The 22,926-nt window shown below is 40.6% G+C and overlaps 1 protein-coding gene across 1 annotated transcript in view; it reads right to left on the bottom strand.

Moving 5' to 3' along the window:
• LOC126293483 (DNA replication licensing factor Mcm6) overlaps positions 1-22,926 on the bottom strand; it is a 60,554-nt gene that overhangs the window by 8,005 nt on the left and 29,623 nt on the right. Inside the window, exons 10-14 of the mRNA XM_049986728.1 lie at positions 18,331-18,468; positions 15,911-16,063; positions 10,010-10,232; positions 7,215-7,364; positions 2,707-2,846 (exon numbers count right to left, since the gene is read on the bottom strand). Coding sequence (XP_049842685.1) covers positions 2,707-2,846; positions 7,215-7,364; positions 10,010-10,232; positions 15,911-16,063; positions 18,331-18,468 — 804 coding nt within the window. The remainder of the gene's footprint in view (positions 1-2,706; positions 2,847-7,214; positions 7,365-10,009; positions 10,233-15,910; positions 16,064-18,330; positions 18,469-22,926) is intronic.

Raw genomic sequence — 22,926 nt, 5'->3', positions numbered from 1 at the left:
TAATACATCAAAGCACTGCTTTATATTCAACTTAGTAATGAGACCTGAAACCTAAACATTAATTGTAAATCTACAAAACCGGTGTGTTCAAATATGGATCTGTATTAACAAGGTGGAGCAGAAGAAACACACGTTTTTTGAACCGCTACTATGCGGCGAAGAGAGCGGGTATTGACCTGGAATGAATGTTGGCAAACTGCCTGTACAATGCAGTTTCAGTCACTATAGAGCATTGGAGCGTAGAGCATTGTGTGTTTGTTGTCGAGCAGTACTTTAGAAACAATGATCCCGTAGTCACAATCTTTTCCGTCAAAATTTTAGACTTGGACGTCGAGGTGCAGTGCCTGATCAAAATATTGTACTTCGATGGGTTGCAGTGTTTAGAAGGACTGGACCTGTGATGAAAAAGAACACCTGGTCTTCCCCTTTCAATTCATACTCCCGAAAATGTAGACCGAGTGAGAATGGCAGTCCTTGCTAGTCCGAAACAATCGGCTAGACGACAGGCTCTAGTGCTGGGTACGTCACGTCACTCTCTTTACCATATCTTAGATGATTATCATAAGTTTCACCTGCACAAGATAATGAGCGTCCAGCAGCTTAGTGAAGGGGATTTTTGTGCAGCACAGAGAGTTTTGTCGCGTAATGGACGGAATTTTTACAAAAGATGTAGATGCTACAGTCTTCATGAGTGATGATGCACATTTTCATGTAGACAGTAACGACAATGTTCAAAATTGTCGGTACTGGGCACCGGAGAATCCACATGAATTACGCCAAAGACCTCTCCACAGTTTAAAAGTAGCAGTGTGGTGCTGTGTTTCAAAGATGGGGATTGTTGGACCCAACTTTTTTGAAGAGGAAGGCACTGCAGTTACTGTGACATCAGCATGCTACATTAAAATGTTAAACAACTTTCTTCATCCAGAACTTGAAAGGTGTCAAATGACCATGAGAGAAATATGGTTTCAGCAGGACGGTGCCACAGCTCACACGGCAAGAGCATCCATGGAAGTGGTTTTACAAATGTTTCCAGGACATGTTATTTCGAGACCCGATTTGTCGATATGCGACTTCGTTTTGTGGGGATATTTAAAACCGAAAGTCTACATGAACAAGCCTCGCACAGTCGACGGCCTGAAGAATTCCATTCATCAGGAAACTGAAGCTGTGCCAAATGAAATGTTGGTGAGAGCCAAGCTTAACTTTCGGGAGAGGATCCAAATTTGTATCCAGCAAGAAGGACGTCATATACAAGACATTATTTTCGACCCTAATTAAAGTATGTACATTTCAAAACTGCATTAAAAATTCTATTACTTAATGCTTGTTATTATTGTTTTTATAAAACCGTGTCCCAGTCATTCAATAGTGAAAAATATGCGTTTCTTCTGCCCCACCCTGTATATTTTTCATGAAACTGAAAAAGCCATATTTAATTTTGTGTGGACAAAGATTTTGCAGCTAGGTGACAAATTCTCTTGGTCACATTACATTCCATCCCACTCTTAACTGTGCAATGAAACACAGACTTGGACCCCCGAGACCCACAATCAATAGTGAAGATTTAGAAGGTCAGTGATGAACTGAGCGACAAACAACATTTCAACAGCAGCAAATTACTAGCTTCCACAAGATGATCACCTGTCTACAATAAAGCAACTGAGCGACGAACAACATTACCACAATTCAGTGAACTACTTCACCTTTCTTTACATGGCTCCTCAACTGATTGTTTGCAAAGCAGAATCTCAGAGACATTAGTAACAAAAAGACTCTGTACATTTGTTTTCACCAACAAAAAGTTCAACTCCCACTAGTCTCTCTCAGACTCTTCCCGAATCTTTCAAAAATACCTGACCTTTCCAATAATTCAATCCCCCACAGAATTCTCAGTTTTCCAGTCATGTCACCTCCTGCAACAGCATCACCTTTGAACACCAGAAACCGATGTCGAGCCCTTCAGGGTATTACAACATGACAACATGAGACCCATCCCTTGTATCACATGGAATACTATCTTGCAACAGAGATCTAATTCATTGTTTCATTAGGGGAGGAGGGGGGGGGGGGGGGGGTTGGGTTGATTGAGGGAAGAGATCAAACAGCGAGGTCATCGGCCTCATCGGATTAGGGAACAATGGGGAAGGAAGTTGGCAGTGCCCTTTCAAAGGAACCATCCCGGCATTTGACTGTAGCAATTTAGGGAAATCACAGAAAACCTGAATCAGGATGGCCAGACACCGTATCGAACCATTGACCTCCTGAGTCCAGTGTGCTAACCACTGAGCCACCTCACTCGGTCAGAGGTATAAGGTATTGCTTAGATGGACCGGTGGGTCCATTAAAACTACCAAAATCAGATGTCAGCTTTGTCCTGGAATGTAACAATGATGTGGCACACCATGCCCACACATGTGCAAACAGGAAGAGAATGGAAAAATGACAATATTTCTTTTGTACTGTCAGTTGAAGTGACAGATTGATCTATATCCTAGCTCGAGGTCTAGGTTAGACTGGAGGGTGACGATTGGTTGAACTGCCAAAGTCAACGAATGTTGATAAAAAATCTTGGCTGTGGCAACAGAATAATCCGTAGCGGAGGCCGAAGTCTAGGTATCCTGAAAGGTAACACATTAGTTGTGAGGTGGTAATGTGGAATCAAATGGGTCGTTCAGTCACTCCGGCTCTCGGCTCTTTACTTACGTGGTGCACCAGCCGGTCCAGAACCTTCTCGACTAGTGCCTTCCTTTCAAGCAGTTCCTCTTCTGTCTGGATCTCCTCAGCAATTTGCTCCAGGTACCACGCCACTATCACACTCCTCCTGATGCCCTCTGTACTTCCACCTGCAAAAAGAAGTGTCACGTGTCACAAATTACTTGCTTAAACAAAATACCCACTAATTTACTACACAATAATAAAGGCCAATTCACACTAGAAGTCACGGAACATAATATCAGAACATTTCCACAACAAATTTCAAAGGGAGCCATTCACACAGACCACCAACAAAATGAAGCGTTATTGCCAAATATCCTCGGAAAGATAATTCTGATTGTCATATTGACAATGGCAACTATTCAATTGTGTTACAGTAGCGAGTCTTGTCTCTTCTAGACCTTTATTGATTGCTTTGTTTTCATGACACATGTGAAAGAACTCTGTATTTTTCCTACAAGTGTTCTTCCACAAAAGATGCTAAATATATGAAAGTGAAAAATGATTTACATTTTACAACCCCTGCACAAAGAAAAAGCCTTCACTGCATAAATAAGTAGGCAAAATAGGTTACACAATTTTCACTAAACATATTTTTTTCAAACAGTGAAAATGAAAGCTCTATTTCTATTTTTGATGCTACTTAGCAGTTGAAAGAAAAAAGACACAGAGGATTAAATATTGCCCTCTAAATATTCTTTGATGTTATTTGTTGTACATATTTTCTTGATCAATCAAATGATGAAATGTTTTCACAACACTTTTCTTATTCTTTTAGTTCACAGTCATGTGGAAAATTTACCACACAATCTTTGTCAAGAAAATCTTAGAAATTTTCCTTTGGTCATTGTTGCTGGTTCCTTAATTTTTATGCTATACTGCACCTTTTTGTAAGACAAACTGTACTTCATAATTTCACTCAGACCATCCTACACAGGACTAGAGCCATGACATCGTGTCGATGTTCCTCAGGGTGTGACACGTCTCCACTTGACTGTAATATTGCCTGTGGTTCTGTTAAAGTGATGTCCAGTACAAAATGAACTTTAACCTTTCACCTACAATGTGAAATTAATTTGAACAAATAATATGCCTATTAAATGTCAAATTCTAACAGTCAAAATATGTTTACGTTTTCAGTTTACCAGCTGACCCTGTCATGAATAAACATAACTTTGAGGTGTACCTGCAGGTGTGCCGAACCTGCGACGTGCAGCCTGCCAGGGGAAATTTTGTGATATCCAGCCTGCCAAACAAAGCATTTTATGGCAATTTTTTAATTAAAAGCCTATAACACAGCATTTGAAGTTTATCATTTACCTGTGTGAAACTTTACTACACAATTTATAATTAAAGAACTGACGAGAAATGGAAAGAGCTGAAATCACTATGGTATCTGTAACAATATAATCTGGAACTACCCACTTGTTCTGTTGTTCCACTCCTAATAATTTTTTCTTCCTTTCTTTCATCTCGTTTTCTGAAAGATATACATAGTGATTAACTGAAACTGTCACTCGCTATGTAATTTTTCAGTCATGTTACATAATAATCACACTTTGAAATAATTTATGTGGTTATATACTCATTTAACACTTGAAAATGAAAATCAGAGTGAGTAACATTGACTGTATCGACATACCTCCTATGGAAGCCCCTCAGTTACTCTTTGCAGTAAATTTCTTATGTTTCCAAAAACATATTTTACAAGTTATATATAATTGAAGTGGATGCTGTGGTGGAATGAGGATATGGTATCTTGGCCCTGAATGTATTACCAATGAATGAATAATGAACATTGCCAAACTGTGGCGAAGAGCAAAGTTAACAATGCAGTGGTAGAATATGCTGCTGAGCACAACATGTTCGATTTTGATGCCTGCTTCACCATCTGCAACCTTCCTCCAAGCACCTTCTCTGAACTGCAGAGAAGGAACTTACCCTTGCAACACAACCTTCACTCCTGTAATCATCCTGGCCCATATGCTACCCCCTGCATCTACACCCTTTAGCCAAGTCTCCCCTTCTTCTGTTCTGTAAATCCATCCCAACCCACTTCCCCACATCATCTGTTACACAAATGCACTAGCTCCAGTGCTGGTGTGTCACATTCCTGTTCATACGCCTGCCGACTTCCTCAGAGCCATTAGCCAATCTTCCCCAGTCCTTCCTCCCACCCCCCCGCTATTTTCTCCCTCATTATCCCAGTGTTCCTGTCAAATTGCAGTCCCGGCATTGTGTACCGCCAGAGCAGTGGGTGGCATGTGCACATCTGCATGTACTCTAGCTTGCAAAAGTAAACGTCGAAATGCAATCCAAGCTTTGTTTAAAGCTCTTCTGGGACACAATCGCTGTCTTCAGACTGTAGGAAGGCTAGCTGGGTCCCATTCCCATTTTGTTTTGTTAATTATTTCCTCAAATGACCCTTTTTCCTTTGTCTTTCTTAATTAGTGATAGTTAGAGATTTGCCATAAAGTAAAGCTGTCATTTCTGTAATTATGAGACCAAGCCCACATTTGCAAAACTCCATTAATTAGAAGAATTTCCTGAACAATTTGAACCATTTCAAGTTACTAGTTTTGGTAAAGCTCAGCTCATATAATTAAAAGTGATTATTTCCAATTCTGGTCACATTGTTGACACAAACAAATGTAATTACTTTATTACTGATAATGTTAGGAAAATAACCCATTGAAATCCCTGAACTATTTACGTAGCTAATTTCAAAACCACGGTAGGAACATCGGCACTTAATTAGTTTCCAGCTAATTAACACTTATGTACGCTATTGCTTAATTAGCTGTTTTTGCAGTTTCGTCATCAAGAAGGCTTATTTCAGTCAAAACTCTTATTGTAATATAAAGTTCAGACCAAAAACAGTTTTTTTCCACACTGTCCAATGAATCTGAGATGTAAAATTCTAACTGTAAATCATCAAAATTATATATTTAACAATGTGAAACTTCAGTAACCATTCTTGTAAAGCTATATAAGCACCAAGCCTGAAGCCATTTTTAAGCCAGTCAATAATGAGATTTCGAGTGTGGAACCCACGTCAGTCAAAACAGCAATGGTGCAATGATGTATGGTCATAAAAAAAGAAGAACAGTGAAGCAGGACAATTAACAATGATTGCTGATTAACTTCAATATTATTAAGTGCCAACATATCGTTCATATGTTGTAGGTTGGTTAGGTTATACTGCACAGTGCATGTTGTCATATAATTAGAAGGTGCACTATGTGCATAACTGGTGAGAATTAACTACGTAATTGAGACCACGAACTGGCCAAACTCATTCAACGAGGGGGTCTGACGTTTACAGAAGTAAAACCTGTGAAACCAAATATATATGTGTGTGTGTGCGTGTATGTGTACCACATTATTAGAAACAGATACTGCTGTACCCACCGATATTCATGGCCAATTTGTTGCTGTGATCTGAGAAACTATAAGCTGATTTATGGCCATGTATGTAACAAGACGCTACAGGTGCAATTTTAATATTCACGATGTATTCAGTTGAGATAGTAACTACATCCTGCGTGCAGTCTCCGGCAGCTGAAGGGGGCTCTCTGCAACTGAGTGCTGCACAGCGCGCTCCGGGCCACATTGAGCATCTACATCTGCCCAGTTATCGTAAGCAACAATGAGTCACAAACCTGCCCTCGTAATCCAGTCCGTGTCTTATCTTCTGAACTTCAGGACAATGGTGTAAACAACTAGCAACCCAAACTGCAGCTCTATCAGCCATCAGAAATATGTACCACAAGAAGTGTTCCTGTGTTTTATTCTTTCACTGCAAGGCCCTTACTCCATTTAAAATACGGTTTTACTGCTTTAACAACCTATATTCAATTTTTATCTTTTACAAAAACTAACTGAATATTAATGTAAAATTCATTATATTTTACAGTTTTCACAAGTAATGTCTGTCTTACAAAGGAAATGCACAACAAGTAAATAAAGTAGGGAACAAAAAGTATTCTTATCTACATAGCTCCCAGATTTTCAGTATCATGTTTACTTTGACAGCACATGAATCTTTATCTACCAAACACCACCCATAGGTACGATCCATGTATACTTTAGTAGCACTTTATGTATCTCACAAATGGGGCTAGTGAAAATACTTTCGTTGATTTAAGGTCTTGACACCAGCTTTTTATTTATTTTTTACTATGGTAGCATTTGAAGATGGCTACTGAGAGCTGGAACTGGTAACCTCTGTGTTGTTAAAATTGACTGTGTCAAAAATAAAACTTCATAATATCTCTTATCACCATCTCCTTAAATTACCCACTATATGGAGGTCCACAGCGAAGTACTGAAATGAAGCCAAATTTTCATTAATTTTTTTTTTTTTTTATGTGGGCACTAGGCCGTGCGTAAATACGGCCGTGCTGAAACTGTGTGGGGATGGAGACGAATTGCAAGTTTTGTGCCCACACTCCAAGGAAACACTGTGTGGCATCCAACAGCATGGCCTCACTCACCTTCCTCTTCGCTCTTTTCCTCCTCCTGCCTCATGTGGATTATCAGCATGTTGGAGAGTGCCTTGTACTCGGCAAACGACAGCGTCAGTTTCTTCTTCTGGGGGCTCGAAGGGGGGGCCGGACTCCTGGGGGCGCTGGCTCTCCCGAGAGCTGAAAAAAAAAGCAAACAAAGTAAAAATACAACACATTAAATGGCGCACACAATTTAATAAGGTAAACACAAATTATTCGGAGTTTACATTTTAATTCTGAACCAGTAAACTGTTCTAAGCAACGAGATATAAAGGGCTGTTCATGAGAGTGGAACAACTCTCTGTAGTAGTACGAGATGAGAGAGAGGTAAATCCTGTGAGGCAATTTTACCAGCATGGCGATCGATCATTTTGGAAGGTGTCAGCTTCGATATCAGTCTTAATTTATACACAGTCCAGTCACACTAATGTGACCAACTATCAAATGCCTGAGTAACCACCTTATGCAGCACAGACCACAACAAGATGTGCATTGCACCTTCCAGAATGACAAGATCACCCAGGGAACGCCACGAAAACATTCCCTGTACCACAATGCTCCCTTCTCCAGCTTGGACCCTGTTGTAGGGTATGCCAATCGCCATCTATTTGACGGTGCATAGAACGTGATTCATCTGAAAGACCACCTGTCACCACGCAGTGGATGTGCAGTTACGGTATTGGCATGCAAATTTCAGTCTCTGTCGCTGATGAAAAGGGGTCAGCACAGTTGCACGAACCGAGCAACTGCTGCATATGGGCATCCACTTGACAGTCACTGGGGAGACTCTGAGCTTTCATCTGGGTAGTCATTTGCTCAAGAGCAGCATGTCTATTAGTCCGTAGACATCTCACAAGGGAACCTCCACATCGCACCCACCTCAGATTTAGTTATAAGTTGGCACAGTGGATAGGTCTTTGAAAACTGAACACAAATCGATCGAGAAAACAGGAAGAAGTTTTGTGGAACTATGAAATAATAAGCAAAATATACAAACTGAGTAGTCCATGTGCAAGGTATGTAACATCAAGGATAATGTGAGAGCAAGAGTGCTGTGGTCCCGTGGTTAGCATGAGCAGCTACGGAACAAGAGGTCGTTGGTTCAAGTCTTTCTTCGAGAGAAAAATTTTACTTGCTTTATTTTCGGAAAGTTGTGATCTGTACGTTCGTTCATTTGCGTCTCTGTTCACTGTAATAAGTTTAGCGTATGTGTTTTGCGACCGCACCGCAAAACGGTGCGATTAGTAGACGAAAGGACGTGCCTCTCCAATGGGAACCAAAAACATTTGATCGCAAGGTCATAGGTCAACAGATTCCTCCACAGGAAAACACGTCTGATATATTCTATACGACACTGGTGACGGCATGTGCGTCACATGACAGGAATATGATGTCGGCCCACCTAACTTGCACACTTGGCGATTGGGTAAAAAGATTCTTCTACCTTGCCCGATTTAGGTTTTCTTGCGGATGTGGTAATCACTCCCAAAAAAGTGATGAAATCATAAGAGTTTGTCACATAAACTGAAAATAAAAAAAATAAACTTTTCATTCGAGGGAAGATTTGAACCAGGGACCTCTCGGTCCGCAGACCACGGTACTCCAGAGCTCACAGGCTCCTTGATGTTGCATATCTTGTGCGTCAACGACTCGGTTTGTATATTATGCTTACTTTTTACATAGTTCCACATGACTTTTTCCTGTTTTCTCGATCGATCTGTGTTCAGTTTTTCAAGGCCTATCCACTGTGCCAACTAAATGTGAGGGGGTGTGATGGGGATGTTCCCTTGTCAGGAGCTGTCCTTCACCTACAGTCTATGGCCACGTTGCACCACTGTTGATTCGGCACCAGTTATGGATAGTGCCAATTTTGCCGTGCACAGTATATTTAAACAGCAGCAGCATGCAAAGAGTTTACAAACTTAGCTGCTTTGGAAATGCTTCCACAGTTGCCATTTTGGACATCAGATTTATTGCTCATTTCTGCATTATTATAGTGACTGCACTCTTTACTACAACCCCCCCCCCCCTCCCCAACACACTTTATATTCCCCTCACTGCTAGTACTGCAACAAGTCATCTGTGAGCGGGTTATTGCGTGTTGACATCTAACACACAGATGGTGGCCATATTAATGTGACTCAACTGTGTAAATGCACAGAGGGTCATGTGTGATGTGTCAGACAGAATCACACAAGAAAAAAGAATGGCTCCTTACTTCTGAGCATAGATTTATTCTTTAGTTACAGCTGATGTTTCTTTCCTAGCAGGTGTCGTGAAAGCTGACAGTGTGATCTTATTAGGTAATAAATAGTACCTGATGAGTATTTTGATGCCTGTTATGTACATATACCGTGTATAGTGCATCCTATGCGTAACTTTCACTGCTTAAAACATTAGGTCTGTTAGTACTTGCATGAGAACTGATTAAAAGAAACTGAAATTATAAAATCTTGCAAGCAGCTATGATGGCAGCACCATGAAACGATATCTTCTGACGAACAAAGCAATATATAATTTCCTGGCAGATTAAGGCTGTGTGCCAGACCCGTACTCGATCCGGAGCCTTTTGCAGGCAATGCTGTTACTGACCGAGCACAACTCGTGAACCTCACCCCCCACAAAGCTCTACTTCAGCCAGTACCTCATCTCCTACCTTCCAAACTTCACAGAAGCTCTCGAAGATACCTGGCGTGACAAACTGCTTCGTGAAAGGGTATTACCGATAAATGGCTTAGCCATAGCTTAGGGTGTTCTCCATGCAAAGAAAAATAGATACTCACCTGGGGAACGGGGTGACTGGTGGCGTTGCCGGCTGGGCGGACGTGCGTCATCTCCGACGTCCATTCTCTCGATACCACTGAGGTTGTCCCGGTCCAGATCCATTGGTTCATCCGCATTCCCGAGCCCCTCATCATCCTCAGCGAGGTAGATGTCCGGCTGCTCGACTCTAATTATCGACTTATTCAGCAACCTGTACGCCTCACGGACGTGCTTCTCCTGCACCTGGAGTAGTGTGTAATTAAAGACGTATAAAAATTTGTTCCAACGATAAACTGACAAATTACACATCAGAGGTACTTTTAGTGACATCATTTCCCCTGTTCACAAGCGAAAATGTTGAGAATCTGAAAGTGACAGTAGACAAACAAGTTTTCTTGTGTAACAGGTTCACTCTCACCTTTGAAGGAGACCATTGACATTTGTTTCTTATGTATAGTGTATGTATGAATGTCCAGGATCTCCTCCCAAACCCCTACATAGATTTCAACAAAAAAACAGCACAGAAACATCAGGCTTTACAGGTATCACCACTGTTGGATTTACAACATTCTAGCTCCAACAGGGGCAGAAATACAGGCAAAAACATGTTTTTCCCAGTCTACCGCATATAGGCAGCAATGCACGAGAGGCATATTGTGTCTGAGCAGTATCAGCCTGTTTTGCAAGGCAGTCGTACACTCGGGGACAAGAAGCAGTTTTCCAGGCACCAACACATAGGCTACCCTGCATGACATGTGTTGTGTTGTAGTAGTACTGCCCCGCTTATCAACCTGCTTTGCATGACAGCCTGTAAGTCAGGGGCAAATAATTGATTTTCAATCCCATGATGTGTAGCCTGAACTGTATGACAGGCATTTTGTGGCACCAAAATCAGGCTGATTTACTGAACTGTACTGCAGGAGTTAGACGTGCAAATGAGCATGGCAGGAGACAGGCTGAGACAAATAGAGGAGGGGACAGACAAATTGTAGGGAAGGAGAAAATGGAACAGAGAGGGGAGGAGGGGGACATCCATGAGGCAGGTTAGAGGTGTAGAGGGCTGGTGGAAAAGGAAGAGAAGAGGGGGACAAGGAGATGCAAAAAGAGAAGGGGGAGGAGTATACTGTTGGAGGGAGAGGGAGAAAGATATGGTCAAAAAGGTTACGGAGGAGATAGAAAGAATGGGGAGGATGGGATGGGCATACAGGTGGGAGGATGAAGTGGACACAAGAATGAAGAGGGTGTGGAACGTGAATGTGGGCAAAGCCTCAGAGAAGAGGCTAGTATATAAATAAACTGTAGAATTTACAATACTGGCCACTTTTTAGTTTATTTTAGCAGATAACTGGTTTCAGATATTAAAAGAGCAGCAGTGCAGAGGAAGTGTCCTCAGTGGCTTAAAGTGGTAATCAGTTATCTGTTCAAATAATTTCATATGGGACTAAGACTGAATTCCATAGTTCACAAGCTTTATTCTGCCTGCTGTGGCAGTTACTGCTTCTAACGATGTGCCATAAAACATGTCACATTTATCCAGTGTCAAAAGTATGGTCACAAGATAGCTCAATAAGAAAACACCAAAATCTGTGACAATAAGTGGCCAAAAAACTACTGGAAAATAGCTTATCAGGCATCAGCAGTTCTGGACCAAATCATTTCATTTAGAAAATCAAACTCAGACATCTAACGAAAAAGGCAGTGACAGAAAACTGCACAGTGAGACGAAGTGCAAGAGGGAGAGACAGAAAACTGCACAGTGAGACGAAGTGCAAGAGGGCGAGATAGCAAAACAAATTTTTACAGATTATTTATGCTTTCTGCTTCAATGTATGACTGAATTCAGTCAGTAGACAGTAGAGATTAAGAGTAAACACAGAAAACACTAAGAAGATAAATATTAGTAGAAAGGAGCACGATGTCGAGTGTAAGATCAAAAATGGCCGAGATGTGGTTGGAGAAAAACTGATACAATTCTTGTAGCTGTGAGGTAGAATGGTAGAAGAAAAGAAGCTATACCAAATAGTTTGCTGCAAACGATGAAAACTTTCTCCAATAAAAAGAGCTCTTGAAATGCAAACATTTTATGTTAGGCTTGAAAGTGGCGACTGAGAATATAGATTGTAGTGTAACAAGATATTGGAGTTTTCACACTGCTGCACTTTCCACCTCAACAGTTACAGGTGAGGAGACTTTGCAGCAATATACCACGTTAAAATGATTTTTTTATTTATTGAAATGCTTTTTGCTGTATATTACTACACTGAATGAAACAGACATTTCATAAATGTCAGTTTTTTTTCTATTTCATACCAAGTATATGAGCAACACACCATGCCAATGGCAGACTGTTCGTTGCTGCAACCACTGCAGCTGAGCCGGCCACCTTAACACCCACATCCACATGTTATGGTGCAGTGAACAGTCATAATATACATTTTTGCAACATAGAAAATCCTTGGTGGGTACGCCACATTAATAGACAAAGTGAGTTGTTCCATTAATATGTTGTGTGGAATCCTTATTTCAAAGGTGCTCCGACAGATGAGATGTATTGACAATGTATTTAAAATGCCAATATAGATGCAGGAGACATACGTGGATGGTGCAGGTTGGTCACATGCCCATTCTATGTGTGATGATATGCAGACTTCCTAGAAGGCCATTAGAATCCAGTGGTCATCAGGAATGCTATGCGCAGTTGCAAGGATTAAAACTGGTAGATTTCTCTTTGTGGGGATGTCTGAAGTATTGTGGTTATGTCACAACACTAAATGATTTCAAGCAGTACATCAAGGACATCTGGCACTGCGACATCAGCAACTTTACACACATCATTGTGAAGTTGCACCGAGCTTTGCAGTCGAGAAAACACATCACTTCAGTGAATATTGCGCAACCAGAACATCCATCTGAACAAAGCCAATAACGTACAGCATGTTATATCTGCCTGTACAACTTTGATAGAAATTGTTTTACATTAATTTGTACACAGTTGGTTTAAATACATCAGCTACAAGATCGAGAGTGGAATGGGAGGAGAAACAATGACACTGTACACAACTCGAGGTTGTAACTCTCTGGAAAATAACTACATAAACTATTTGAATAATAAATAATCACAACCGCTGCCGTGAGAAGATTTATTGATCTATTGGCTCATGCCTTGTTTCGTGACTAAAAAGTCACATCTTCAGGTGCCAAACAATTGAACTAATAAAGGCAGGGAAAAAAACCTTTTTGTCATCCAACATAAGCTAAGCTGTATGACACAATTTTAGTTACATTTTAAATAACAAATGAAAGACCATGGACCTCTTTACACATGGAAGCTGCCCCTCGTAAAAATCACAGATGACCCTGCCCTCATGCCGATCGTAGCATAAAAATATAATGGTCAAAAACTTGTGGGATGTAACCTAGAGCAAAAATTGGTAGTAAGACTCCAATTAAATTATAAAAGAACCCCCCCTCCCCCAATAATAAATGGTGCGTACACAAGCAGCAGTGAGGCGCCACGCCCGGAATGGCACAGCCAAAAGCACAGTGTATACAGACAACTCAGCTGTAACACTTGTTCCCACACATGCGCAACAGCGCAGTATTTCTGTGCATTTCTCCCGAGTTTTCATTACATGTATGCTTTGGGCAGGGCCACTCTGGGCACGTGCTCTCCCCACTGCTTGTGTATGCACCATTTATTATAGGGGATTTTTAAAATGGTTTCTCAACTTCCCAAAAGCACTTTTATAGTTTGTTTGGATTCTTAGTTATGTCTCACATGTAGTCCACTGTCAAGTTTTTAACTGTTCAGATTTTAGGTTGCAAACAGCATGAGGGCCAACTTCTACGTCTGAAAAGGCGCATGGTCTTTCATTTGTTATTTATGTATAACTAAAAACTAGTCTGAGTATAGACCATGTGGTAAAAAAAAGGTTGCTTGGCATCTGAGGATGTGACTTTACAGGCATAAAACTAGTTGTGAACCGGCAGGAGATCAATAAGTTTTCTCACGGCAGCTGTTCCAGTTTTTATTATTAAAACTGATTTCTACAGCTGTGGCTGTCCCCCGACACCAAGCGACCTATCTCTAAATTATGTTCATAACTCTGCAGACAAAAGTAACATTGCTTAGGTTTACCTGTCTAAACAAATATTCCTTTCCTTTCACTTATTATTTTGCCATGAACGGGGGAAGGGGGGAGGGGGGAATAGCTTGCCCAAAACAACTGCTATGAAGGAGTATTAAATGCATCAAGTGGAGGGAAAGATGGAATACCAAATCACTCGAAAGGGTGACAATGATGTGCTGTAAAATGAACAGACAGAGGCCGCCTGTTTTAGCTCCACTCAGAAATCAATTGCTCACGACTACCGTATTTACTCGAATCTAAGTCGCACCTGAAAAATAAGACTCGAAATCAAGGGGGGGGGGGGTCGATATTCCCGAATCTAAGCTGCATCTGAAATTTGAGACTTGAAATTCAAGGGGAGAGAAAAGTTTTAGGCTGCACCTTCAAATCAAAACAAAGTTTGTCTATTGTAATATGATACACAATTTAGGTCGAATTAATGACGATACAGCTACAATAGTTTGGTTCTAGTCTTAAGCTTAGCAGTTAAGCTTTACCAGGTAGCCATTCCCATGCGTCAGGCGCTCCATCCGTATTTATACGGGTACCCTTCCTTTTTCACGTGCTTCGTCTGGTTTGCATTGATTGTTTATTTTTCTTTAATCTGATAAGTGCCGTTCACTTTGTTATAGGTGTTTACATCACACCAAGCTGAAAATGCATCACTGCACTGTGTCATGCACCATTTGTCGCATTCTGATAATGAGTGTTTACGGCCTGTCACCACTCGCAGCATGGGTTGCTTTTGTGTATGCTACCGCCACTTACAATTTAAAAAAAGGAGAGAGAGAGAGAGAGAGAGAGAGAGAGAGAGAGAGAGAGAGAGAGAGAGAAATCGTCTCATTAGCAAAACAATGGCAAGAGACTGCTGTTTGTTGTTACTTACACTGCTGCTTTCTTTGATAATGATCAACAAGAAGCAAATAATAGACTGCATATGATAGAAGATATTCTGAATGAGAGTTTAGCTAAAATTTTTCTCCATTTGAAAATCTTTGCAGACGCCTCTTTTGTACATTACATTCTGCACAGAAATTAGCGTCATCTTAGATTTAATAATCTAGTCAATTGGCGTGCTTCATTTCTGACTGAATCACTATTAGGCATAAGAATAATACGAATATAAACATGACATGATATGTATATTGTTCCGCGTTTGCTGTTGTCTCACACTAGTTTCCTAGTTTATTAGGCTGACAGGATTTAAATGAGATAGCAGCAAACACGAAAGAATACATGGAAAAATGTTTATATTCGTATTATTCTTATGGTGAAGAGAATACTGCATCTGACTCACAATTCATTAAAGTTCCTATTACCAACCATCTCTTCTCACAGGTAGGAAAAAATTCAGAACGTAGAGTTGGCCATATTGACTAACATACCAAATGGTCTTGCCAGTCGGACCACTGAAATGCTGCTACATTCGAAGATGAACAATACGGAATTTGTATTTACTTCGCTGGATAATGTATGAAAATGCAGTGGTCGAAACTCGGGGCGGAGAAAAAAAAGCTCGTCTTCCACCTTCTTTTAAATTTATTTACTGACGCAGAGGTTTTGGCGCCAGTATTTATCTTTGTACCTGCAAAGCATGCCTGTGTACCGCTACATATATTCGACGGCAGAAGTTAGTTGTGGCGGCACCTACAAACAGAATATCCGCTTACTTTGCACTCGATTCTAAGCCGCAGGCGGTTTTTTGTATTACAAAAACCGGGACAAAAAAAAGCGCGGCTTAGATTCGAGTAAATACGGTAATACCTGAAGCACCACATCTGCGCTGCCTACCTCATCCGCACACTCCATCTTGGCCATGGCCTCCGACAAGCGCACCATGCTCTCCAGCTGCCGCACGGTGATGCGCCACGTAGACTTGCTGCCTCCAGTGCCATCCCGCTGCCGCAGCTTCACGTAGTTCTCCACCATCAGCTCACCGGCTACCTGCAGCGACCATTTTGCTAAATTTATTGGATTGATCGAGGAGGAGGAGGTTGTTATCATCATCATCATCATCATCATCATCATCATCATCATCGACATATCTGAGTGCACATCATCAACATACTAAAGTCTGCAGAGGCGAATATGCTTAAAAAATTTGTGTTTAACAATTCAAAATATTTCCTAATAAGTGTAATAAAATGTGTGCTAAACGACTTTAGAATACACGAATAAAATATTGACTAAAACTTCTCTTGTGAAACACACAAAAACAAACAAAATACAAAACCTTGTCATGTGCCCGTTCTTAATATGTGGATGAAAGGAAAGCCCAAGAAAAGGTATTATAAGACATTTCGCTAGCTTATCACTGTGTTGTAATTAAGTCGAACTACTTATATAAGGTGTCCCAGGAGGTATGGTCAATATTCAGAGATACAGCAGGAACGATTATTTGTAGTAAGGAAGTCTAGTAAACACTGCTTCTAAAATGCATACCTTACGAGTTACAAGCACTGGTTCATTTTTGGTACTGAGAAACACATCTCATCTAATGAATATGTGCTCATGATTATTAGCGTACACGTTTTAGAGTCCATGTTTACTTCATAACTTTCCTTTGACTGATTGTTCCTGTCCTATCCCTAGATTTTGGCCTTTCCTCCTGGGACATCCTGCGTATACCTAACAATACAGTTGGCTACCGGCAACAGCATTAGAGAAGTGTGACACTTTACCTGGGCATACCGATACCATTTGGCAATTGGCAACTACAGTAGAAAAATTTATAAAATATATGGAAATTAATTTTCAATTTATGTGCATATGAGCTTTCTACATTCATTTGCTATGGATAAAGTAATTTTGATAAGTTAATTTGGAAATTTAAGCATGTAAAATGAGTTTGTTCATGCCATGCTTGACGTAATTGTAGTACACGTTATCAGCTCAAGTTAGCACTACATGAGTGTCACTTGGGTGTTTATTTTTTGAAGTGACATTCTTGTGAAGACAAAATGTAATGTCATTTAGAAGATTATTTTGAAGGCAAATTACAGAAGAGAGGACGCAAAAGAAATCTGTGTTATTTAATAACAAATGCCACTTGTACAATCTATTTCGATTTCTATACATATCATATAAAGAAATCAGTCACCGTGTTTTTCTGTCTGTCTGATTCATGCATAGAAAGTCGTCCAGCATATATGGACACTTAGAACCGTTCATGTGAACGGGGGTGGGTTGCTAGTTATAGATAATTGCACCTTCTTCGTGATGCAAAATGTGAACCAACACATATCATCCCTAAGACGACGACATCATCATAATAAGTTAAGTACTGTTTTGATATAAAAATGAAACAAACTAACTTTTTTTGCAATTTTATTTTTACATGAAAGCACACACTTTAATCTGCTTTTCTACACAGTTCCCACTAATAATTGATATGTTTATGTCTTTTGTGAGACTCTGAAATACCTCGTCTTTTGTGAGAATCTAAAATACCTCCTCCAATTGAAAATACCATCGATTGTGCAATACATGCTGTGATTCATTCTCTTAGTGCTAAAGGGGTGAAAGCAGCTGAAATTAATCATCAGGTCTATGAAGAGTATGAAGAAAACATTATGGGCAATGGTACGGTACGAAAACGGATGAGAGGTTTTAAACGTGGTTGTACAAAAGTGCACGACAAGGAATGAAATAGTCAACCTTCAATCAGTACTAATGATTTGGTGCGGAAGTTGATGAAAGAGAGAGAGAACACACGCTTTTAAGATTTCAATGTCATGTGATGAGTGTCCTCAAGCATCAGCAAGTGTGTTATATGCAATTCTTGCCTAATCAGGCAGCACATTTTTATGAGGATGGCATTCAAAAGCCAGTTGTACAATACAATAAGTGTGCTAATATTGATGGGAATTATGTAAAAGCATAGATTTAAGTACATGCTTTCATGTAAAATTAAAATCGTTATGAAAAGTCTGTTTAGTTTATTTTTATTTCATAATGGTACTTTTAAAAAATGCCTTTTATACTGAGGCAAGTGTTTTAAAGTGAGCATGTTTTCTTACAATATTAATTTGAATGACACAATCTGCATATGAAAGACACATAACTGAAATTTGATCTTTGGTAAGAGGGGTGTTATATCTCATTTAACGAAAACAAAAAGTTAACCACGAAAAATCAGAACTAACAAGTGTAGAGACAAACTGAGAAAGAAAGAAACTAGGCTAAAGAAGCATACAAAATGTTTGACTCACATCGCTGATGAACGGCTTGAACTGCCTCGCAAACAGAATGTATCTTATGACATCCTCCTGCGAGTACACCCTCTCCACAGACTCCTCGACGTTGCTGTGCAAGTCAACGATTTTCCTGGCTATGGCATAGTCCACCACCTGCAGAAAATCACAATGCCATAAAAAATGAACCAATTTGTAAAATTTAAGAAATTGCATAATATTACATCACTATCTTGACTGGAAACCAAAGAAAAGAACGAACACACACACACACACACACACACACACACACACACACACACACACACACACACACACACACACAGAGAGAGAGAGCTACCATTGACAAGTTTTTGTTGATTTACTTAAATCATTTTATAAAGCAACTTATTTTGAAGCATAAGCATAATCTTAAGGCTAAAATGGCAACACAAAAAAAAAAAAACATTATACAGAAGTACATAGTAAAATTGTTCTAGTCAGTCTTTGGATGCACTGTGGCCATCCTGGGGAGAAGAGAAGTATGACCTAATATGAGGGAATACTTACACTGCTTTCCATTTTAAAAAATCACTCACTTTGTTCACATAACATGTCTTTTTGGGGTGTGTACAGTTATTGCTGCTTAGATTTTTGTATACTACTATTTATAAACTTGCTAAGGACACTTAAAAACATGTCATCACAATTATCTCTGCTGTGCAATAGACAGAAGATGGTGGTTAAAACAACACTCATTTTGATTTAACTGTTGATGTGTGTATTCTGGTGGCCTCTTGTCATTCGCAACATTATCTGCACATCTCGCTGGTGCATCTCTGATATTAGCTCACAAAATATATTAAATAAGAGAGAGGGAGACAACTTGATAATTTATATAAATAAAAATGAGAGTTATTTTTAAATCCCTTGAAAGATCTTCACCTATTCCTCTGGAATTTTGACACAATGCTGCATTTGAATCAAATACAGAACAAATCCAGGTTACAGCTATGGGCACTCGCATGGCACCATCCCACACAAACCTATTCATGAGACATCTAGAGGAATGCTTCCTCAACACCCAGTATCCCTATACCCTCTCCTGGCTCAGATTCATTGATGACACCTTCGTAACCTGGATTGAGGTTGAAGACACCCTATCCACATTCCTCCAGAAACTCAACACCTTTTCCCCCATTCGCTTCACCTCGTCCTACTCAACCCAACAGGCCATCTTCCTCAACAATTACATCCAACTCAGTACCTCTGTCCATATCAAACCCATCAACACCACCAATACCTCTCCTGCGACAGCTGCCACCCATTCCACACCGAGAAGTCCCTTCCATACAGCCTCGCTATCTGGGACCATCGCATTTGCAGTAACGAGCAGTACCTCTCGAAATATACTGAGCGTCTCACTGAGGCCTTTACAGACCGCAATTACCCTCCAAACCGTGTACAAAAACGAATCTCCAGTGCCTTATCATTCCAGTCATCCACCACCTTCCAAAGTCCTACCATCCAGCACAGAGGAGCATCCCCTTGTGAGTCAGTACCACCCAGGAATGGAGCAACTGAATTACATTCTCCGCCAGCGTTTCGATTACCTCTCGTCATAGCCTGAAATGAGAAATGTCCTTCCCACTATCCTCCCCACCCCTCCCACAATATCCTCGTCCATCCCTGCACAAGCCTACTCTCAACCCCTTGCCTCACATCCCTGTAACAGACCTAGATGCAAGACCTGTCCCATACGTCCTACCATGTTCAGGGAGAGCTGAAAGGAGGAGCTGGACAGAGGGAGGGGGAAGGAGATGGCCAAAGGAAGGGGAGGAGGAAATAGAAACAGAAGGGAGAAGGCGATTAGGATGTGTATCCAATTCCCATATATATATTGTCCGAAAAATGTATCCACTGTTTAAAAGTCCATAACTGGTAAACTAATTGACAGAGTTGTCTCATCTTTGGCAGTGTAATAGTTTGTAGTTCTGGCAATCACCACAAAAGCTTTGTATTGTGTTGTTTTGTTTGATAAGCAGTGTTTTGTTCTTAGTTGCACCTAGTTACTCGAGTAAACATGGCTGGCACAAGGCTTACATTCAATGAAAGGAAGTTAGTTTTGAAGTGGTATTTTAAGTATGAAAACATTAATGTGGTTCAACGGCAATGGTGAAATGAGTATCGAACAGAGCCACTGACACGTTTAATGATTCATTCCATTTGAGAGAAATTTGAAGCCAAAGTTTGTGTTAAAGATGTACACAAACAACAATCTGGATGACCTATAACAGCTAACTGCCATTGTGTGTTACAACAATTCACTCGCTCACCACAGAAATCTGTGAGACAGTCTGCCCGTGAAACTGGAGTGAGCCGTTCAAGTGTTCGGCGAATTTTGAAGACAGCAAAGTGGAAGTGCTACATCCCATGATTGCTACACGCAATGAACGAGGACGACCCAGATCGCAGAATGGAGTACTGCGAATGGTTTACTAACATGGTGCGCAGCGATGAAGAGTTTGCAGCAGAGATTATTGTGTGGTCTGATGAGGCACAGTTCAAACTCAGTGGTACAGTAAATCACCACAATTTCATCTACTGGGCTGCCGAAAATCCGAACATCCATGCAGACAAAGCCGTGAATTTGTCAGAAGTAAAGGTGTGGTGTGGGTTGTCTTACCGGGGCTTGATTGGGCCATTCTTCTTTGACGGCACAGTTACCAGTGTGGTTTACCTTTAGAAGCTTCAGACATCCATTTTACCTGCCATCCGAGACTTGTAAGGAGACAGAAGAGTTAACTTTCAACAAGATGGTGCCCCAGCCCACTACCAAAATCGTGTTAGGGCGTATCTCGACGAAAATCTACCGGGAAGATGGATAGGCCGTAGAGGTGCTTTGGAGTATCCACCAAGTTCCCTAGACCTAACTCCTCTGGATTTTTACCTGTGGGGAACACTAAAGGACGTCGTTTATCGACGAAAGCCACACACATTGGATGAACTTCGAAAATCCATTGTACATTCATGTGCAAAAATCCAACTGAACACGTTGGAGTCAGTAGTTCGTGCTGCAGTTCGGCGGCATTGTTTGTGTGTTGATGTTAATGGTGACCATTTCGAACACATACAGTGATATCTTTAAGTTGGACTTTAAGCTACACTTTCGCCAAAAATGAGACAACTCCATCAATTAGTTTGCAAGTTATGGACTTTTAAACAGTGGGTACATTTTTTTGGACCCCTCTGTGTTATAAACATGTGCTTTCTCTTTTCTTTCTTTTCATTTTAACCAGACTGAGCCACAGCAAAGTGTGACAGAGAGCTGCTAGTAACAGCATAAAATTTAGTTTACAGAATTACAAAGATATTTGCTACTGAAACACAAATTCATGCATATTCTTATTCATCGCGTATTTCCTAATTTTAAACTACCGAAAAGAATTTGGTGAATAAATTTGAAGTGCTTGAAATCCGCGATTAGATTCTGGATCTTGTTTTTCGACTTGTTGGCACAGATGGACATTTCCTTCAAGATATCTGTTTTGTGGCTCTTCTCTAAAGTGTACAGTGCTTTAAGAGATTTATCTATCGGAACACAGTATCCAATTTCATCTACGTGATTTGCTACAGCTGACTTGTTAGCTTTATCAAGTCTGAAACAGGCACTATGTTCTTCAAAGCAGGTTTTAAAATTTCTGCCCATTTGGAAAGTGAACTATTTCTTACAATGACTGCATGTCACTTTATAAGTTACCAAATTGCTCATTTTCTCATCTGGCTGTGATTATTAAAAAATATTCTTTTTATGGAAATGGCAGAGCAACAAACAAAGTAAACATTCTCCCCACGCTAGGTCATCATGTTTCTACACAAGATAGCCACAGCACATGCCAGACTGTAAAGAACAACTTTAATACATATGCAGAAGTTTTGTTAATTATTGCCATTGTGGTCTAAAGTTGTGGTCTGTGCCTCGACACATGCTGACTTACTAAATAATTTAAGCAAAAAAGGTTGTGACTGGTAGTGATCTCTGAAAAACCTTTCTATATTTCTGAAACAGCCACAGCCAATTAATAGTGAATATGGCTTTAAACTATCGCACTCACCCACTCATAATGCCTAGGCCGACTACACTGGGCTGACACTGTTGCTCTACTGGGACAAAGGGTCGTGTCAGGTGGAGGGGGTGACAGGAGAAAGGAGGCACCGTGCGAGAGGAGGGGTCGGATGAATGCTTGACAGCTGGAAAGGAGACACAGTGGGTGTACAGTTTACGGATGCGGCACCAGTGGGCCCGTTCTGGCTGCAAGCACGGGGCCTTGTGAGCAGCGTATGGAGGTGTGGAGGAGTAGACTGGGAAGAGGAAATTGAACAGAGGAACAGGAAACTGTGGTAAGAGTGGAGAGTGAAGTGGGGGAAAAGGGGTACAAGGGTTGAGGTGGCCCTGGGATGGGGACTAACAGAGATTGGTTGCCTGGTTGGTTCATTGGTTGTGGGATAAAGGGATTAAACAATGAGGCATTACTTTCTCAGTCGAGAGAGAGTTCAGCTGGAGTTAGTGACATCAGCCATAAATTTGATCAGATTCTGGAAGTACCGGTCGATTACCTGGTGATACATTTATTT

This window comes from Schistocerca gregaria, chromosome 10 (genome assembly GCF_023897955.1).
Source record: "Schistocerca gregaria isolate iqSchGreg1 chromosome 10, iqSchGreg1.2, whole genome shotgun sequence".
In the NCBI taxonomy this organism is placed as follows: Eukaryota; Metazoa; Arthropoda; class Insecta; order Orthoptera; family Acrididae; genus Schistocerca; species Schistocerca gregaria.
Note: the sequence above shows the minus strand (reverse complement) of the source record. Positions and strands in the feature narration are given on the sequence as shown.